This window comes from Sinocyclocheilus grahami, unplaced genomic scaffold (assembly GCF_001515645.1).
Source record: "Sinocyclocheilus grahami isolate Dianchi unplaced genomic scaffold, SAMN03320097.WGS_v1.1 scaffold249.1, whole genome shotgun sequence".
Classification (NCBI taxonomy): Eukaryota; Metazoa; Chordata; class Actinopteri; order Cypriniformes; family Cyprinidae; genus Sinocyclocheilus; species Sinocyclocheilus grahami.
Genome location: NW_015505428.1, coordinates 762,477 through 768,277, shown reverse-complemented (window position 1 = coordinate 768,277; position 5,801 = coordinate 762,477). Strand labels below are relative to the sequence as shown.

Sequence of the window (5,801 nt, the reverse complement as noted above, 5' to 3'; positions counted from 1 at the left end):
ACAATTATAATTTACCCATTAAAAAAAGCATAGAGGAAGCTTTAAGGAATGCTGCATGATGTAACCATGCTGCCATCATGTGGAGATTTCCGCAGCAGTTTGACTACCAACTGGTATTTCATTGGTAGTACATGTTTGAGTGCATTGTGAAATATTTCTCATCATGGGTTTTTTTGAGGTGGTGACGCTGATCTCTCTGGGTTCTCTGTTCTCCATGACGGTGGTGTTGTAAATGTGCTGCTGGAACAATGCAGGATTGTCATTAACATCCAAGACCTCCACTGTGAGAGTCTGAGTGGAGGACAGAGAGGGGCCTGGACAGTGGACTCATAATCTAGACAAGAATTCAGGTACAGATGCCCTGCAAAAGAACAAGAGAGAAATATTAGCCGTTTCTCATCATTAGCTCATCATTAACCCATACTCAAGAACGCAAGTACAGAGGATGCATGAAAGTGGCCGGATGTGTTCTTGATATCGAGGATGCATCGAATGCAGACTTGAGAGAATCGAACCGTTCCCAGAAGACGTGGATGATGTACGGAAGCCTGTAAGCCAGATCTGTGTGTAAGTGTGTACTGCTGTTCAAAGGTTTGGGGTCACTAAGATTTTTTATGTTTTTTAAAGTCGTTCCTGCTGCATTTATTTGATCAGAAATACAGTAAAAATTGTGAAATAATATTTCAGTTTAAAACAGCTGCTTTCTATGTGAATGTGTTAAAGTGTAATGTATTTCTGTGATGTGCAGCTGTATTTTCAGCATCATTCCTCCAGTCTTCAGTGTCACATGATCTTCAGAAATCACTCTAATATGCTGATTTATTATCAGAGCTGGAGACTGTTGCTGCTTCATATTTTATTGGAACCCGTGATACATTCTTCAGGATTCTTTGATGAATAAAGAGTTATCCAAAATTGCAAATCCTTTGTAACAATATACACTACCGTTCAAAAGTTTGGGGTCAGCACGTTTTCTTTCTTTCTTTCTTTCTTTCTTTCTTTCTCTTTTTGAAATAAATGAATACTTTTATTTAGCAAGGACGTGTTAAATTGATAAGAAGTGATAGTAAAGCCTCAGTCAAACCAAACTGTATTCAGTGACCTTCAACATTTCTCACATTATATCACAGTTTATTCGCTGAAGTTTAGAAAATGGTCATAAAATATGACGAGACTGTGTCAGAACAAATTCATCCTGATAATGTCAGATATCACTTGTTCAGGTCAAAGTGTCTGAATAATAGTTTTGCTGGTAGTCCACTGTATGAAGAATTTTTGGGGTATAATATGTCACAGTTTACTTTCTTTTGCTCTCCTCACTTACATAAATGAACTACAGTGTCCTGCACACACATCAAAAATTATATCTGTGTCTGAATAATTTCTGGCGTGACTGTATATTGTTAGAAAAGCTTTCTATTTTGGACGAATGCTGGATATTTTTTAACTTCAATTGAAAAACGAGAGACAGCAACTCATTCTAGTGATTGCCAACGAATGGTAGTTTGTCTATAAAAGTGTCTTTGACCTTTAGAATAACTTCTGAAAAATGTTAATGCATTTTAATACACAAGTCCCTATTATGATGACACATAGCACTTTGTAGAGATGTCACAGTCAGACTATAGGACCCGGTTGAGACACAGTATCAGAAGCAGCAATAATCGAACACAAATAGACACAAATGAACATAATTATGTCCTGCAGAGCAGTAACAACAAGCCTTTTATAAATGTACTTAATACGCCTAACAGTTTGAGACCCCACACTTATTTTCAGACCTAAATAATTAACTAATTAAACATTTCAGAGTGTTTACACTTTTTATTACCAACTTTACTTTACTGGCTTTAATAGATAATCAGATCAGAATAACACAACTAACATAATGTTGCTGTATAAATGTGTGCATTTCTTATAAATCAAGCTTATTTAGCGTCATATTATTATTATTATTATTTTTAATTGACCAGAACAGAATATACAACAGTATTTGTACATAAAAGCATGCCGGAGTGCACAAAAAATGGATTCATTATTCATTATTAAGTCTTCTTTGCTTTTTTATTAACCATGTTCTTCAAAGCGGTGGATCCTGGACGCTTCTTCTTATGCATGTGAAAATCCCCAGAAGTTATACAAGTAAAATACAAGTATTATTATTACTTTCATTGGAATAATACATGCATTTATCAAAATTATTTAACTTGAATATAATATTTGTTTTCTTTCTAATGACATTTTCCATATAGAAAATCCTTGTGTATACACAATTACAAAAATAGATGGACAATAGACTCTTTTCCCACTGAACAAAAATCATAATATCCTAATTAAATCACATTTTTACCATGTACAATTTTAAACAATACGCCTTAATTGCAACTTATTAGGTTATATTTTTGTTTACATATGGTTCAAATACGTTTTTTGTTTACACATGATTCAAGTCTATAAATACTGCAGTTGAACTACGGTCACTTTAGTAAAACCATGGTTCATTTTCATCAGGGACTGCCAGTGACCGGCTGTTGCATGCATGAAATGCAACATTTTTATTCTGACAGTGTATGATTTCTATTAACATTACAGAATAGAACACGATCAATATTATCTTTCAACGTTCAATTTAAATAACTGTAATTGCACAATCTACGTAGGCTACAATTTCAGTTTGTTTATGGTGAAATAACTCTGTGCTTCTGTCCTCTGATAAGCATTGTTCAGGGCCGCCGTTCCCAAAAGCTTTAATGCTTTCTTATGATACTTTTGGGAAACGCAGGCCTGTTTGAATGCACTGTCGGCAGTGAGTGAACGCTCTCTGTGAGTAATTAGTTCTGTCTTGCAACATTTGCGTGTTCAGATGAGCAGGAAAATAGTTCTATCCTACACAATTACTCGCTAACAAATTATTCGTCCAATTCAATGCATATTGTATGCATTATTATTATAATTTTTTTGTTGAATTAACAAAATCACTGGTAAGTAAGACTCACCTTAGTATCGATATTTTTTGTTTGAGTATCGATACTTTCGATACTCGCGTCAGTATCGATATATCGATACTTTCCCTACAGAAAAAATGAGCCGATATGGGCCGATACCGATATGGTGGCCGATATATCGTGCATCCCTACTGCTAACGCAATGCTCTACCACTGAGCCACAGGAACATATTTTCCATTCATTGTTATTAATAATATGAAGTGCATTAAACAGTACATCACTGGGATTTGTGAGTTTCATTAAAAGCTAACATTTAACTCATAAAAATAAAATCATTCAAAATAAAACACATATTACTAGAAAAATAATATTTTATTTGTTTACTGCATGTCACGTGACCACACCCAGAGCACCGAGAACATGCAAATCTGATACTTTATTATTAAAATGTTTATTTTGCATGTAAATATATTAGGCGAAAGAGGACCAGATGACAAAAAAAGTTTGTGAATTTGTGCATTTTAATGTGTTTGAACGACAAAAGCCTTGGAAACACACGGTTAAATAACCAACTGAGTGATAATTCTGATAAAAGCTAATGTTTCATCAGCGTTTCGTGCAATGTTGAAACACTTAAGCCTGAAATTATTTTTTTAAAATGCGGTGGTCAAATGCTACAAAACTGAAATATTATAAAGTGTATATAAGCAGTAGGCTATTTTAGAAAGGAAAATTTAAAAGGAATTACTGAGAATCAATAAATTGAGTAATTGATTGCTATTGTGTAAATAAGATGTAATCCACACAAAAGTAACTGTAGTCTGATTACAAGTATTTTAAAATGTAATCTAATTACAAGTACTTAATTTTTTTAATCTGATTACGTATTCCAGTTAAACGACTAGTTAATACCACTTATGCTTTACCGCTAAACGGTATGAAAATCGCGATTATATTGACCCACGTTATCACGGTATTGTTAAAAAGTACTGACACATAAATCGTTTCGCCAAGTTTTATATTTAAAATCAACTAACAACAAATGTTTGCATAAACCCTGAAACAATAACATTACCGTTTAATTGAAACAAAGTAAGAATCTGATGTGAAAGACGACACGTTTAATAAGGTTAGGGGGGAAAATGACCATTTATAAACATCGTGGGAATCTGTTTTGTTACATACAGCAACTATTTCTCCGTCTTTCCAGTCACCGAGCACTTTACTTTGAGAGTTGTTTAAGTGAGAAAATCCGTAACTTAGTCCAGATTTGGGGGAATTGTAATGTTTAATCATTTATTTTATTATGCAAATAGTTTTTGCATTGAAATTTGCATAGACGTTTGTTTGCACATGCTGTCAATTATAGTTCTTGGAAAGAAAATTGCGATCGGTGCATCTCTAAACAAAATGCCATCGAATGCTTTCTGAAGAAGACCGTCAGGAATTTTATCATGATTTATCGTCAAACCGGTAATTGTTTCATCCCTACCGCCTTGTGTCTTTAGCTACAAGATGAAGATGGCAGTGAAGATGAGAGCGGAATACAAACCTGTGTTGCACATGCCTGTGCTGAAAGAGGGCCGAGAGCGAGGGCCGCTCCACGCCTCGGACCCTTACGGCCCGCTGGGATACCCGCTGTCTGGTGCGCCTCTTTCTTTTTGCTGATTTACACAAACCGAATGGCGGCGGCAACAATACTACAGCGAGAATAAAAGTTACGCTTTCTTTCTTTGCGTGAACATTTGGGCGGCGTTATGCAAATCTTCCCACATAGTGACGTAGACATGTGGGGGCGTGTTAGAACGAGCCGTTTTAGGTAGGTGTGGCTGACTCTGAACTTTTATAAAGAATATCTCTTTGGATTTGAGACTTTAGTCTTTGCAACTTTACAGATCTTCTTTATGCACCAAGAGCTTGTAACACTCCGAAGAGAACGGAAAACTCGCATCATATGACCCCTTTAATGTTGCTTTAGTGACTAAACAAAAAGTTTGTTAGTGAAATAGCAACACTGACTTCTCAGTTCGCTGTAATTGTTGTTCTTGATTTATTCAGATGCTAGTCCAGATTATTTGGTGACCGGAACTCATCCGTATCCATCTGCTCCGGGTAAGAGCGTTTAATCCTGCGAGCATTTAAATCAGTTACACAGAACTGGCCTAATGGAGTTTTTTTTCCTCCTAATGTTTTCAGGGGTGGCCCTCACTGCAGATACACAGATGCAGAAGATGCCCAGTGAAGCAGGTGTTCACTCCATGGCTCTGGCTCTTCCTCCCGCTCAAGCAAGGTGAAAAGCTAAACGCACATCCTTCATAACTGATTCTAAATTCTGTGTCTTTTTAATATCCTGATGAAATTGCGAATTGCGAATAAAAAGGGCTTTCAGGATTGCTGTGCTTGTTTCTGTGGCCCAAGTGCATGTTATTAGCGACTCCAATGTGGAGGTGAGCTTGTGTGCGTTTACTGCAAACCTCTGATGGCTGCTCGAGTTTTAAAAGAACACAATGTAGCTCTCATGCTCGGTGGTTCGAAAAACGCATTATTTTTTCATATAATTTACATTATTACAATACCTTTCTCCCCAGGCTGGCACAAACGGCTCGATTAGTTCCGGCTTTGATGAAGCTCCGCCTTCCGAAAAACAAAATGTGTTGTGATTGGTTAGCTGTCCCAGTGCGTTGTGATTGGCGAACAGCTTAGACGGTGTTTCAGTACTGCCGCACCTCTTGCTCCGTCTTTCAACAAAAGCTTTTGGGAATCCGGCACTTCACACTCGTGATGTGGCAGCTGTCTTCAGTACAATGCGCAGCACACAATAGCAAATTGGGGTTATAATGCTCAGGAACAGAGTT

At 36.6% G+C, this 5,801-nt stretch overlaps 1 protein-coding gene across 1 annotated transcript; it reads left to right on the top strand.

Moving 5' to 3' along the window:
• Positions 1-449: 449 nt before the first annotated feature.
• Positions 450-5,240, top strand: LOC107598286 (pleiotropic regulator 1-like). The gene is made up of 4 exons (XM_016289582.1): positions 450-550; positions 4,455-4,591; positions 5,005-5,058; positions 5,143-5,240. The coding sequence occupies exons 1-4, from the start codon at positions 450-452 to the stop codon at positions 5,238-5,240; spliced, it is 390 nt and encodes a 129-aa protein (XP_016145068.1).
• The last annotated feature ends 561 nt before the right edge of the window (positions 5,241-5,801 follow it).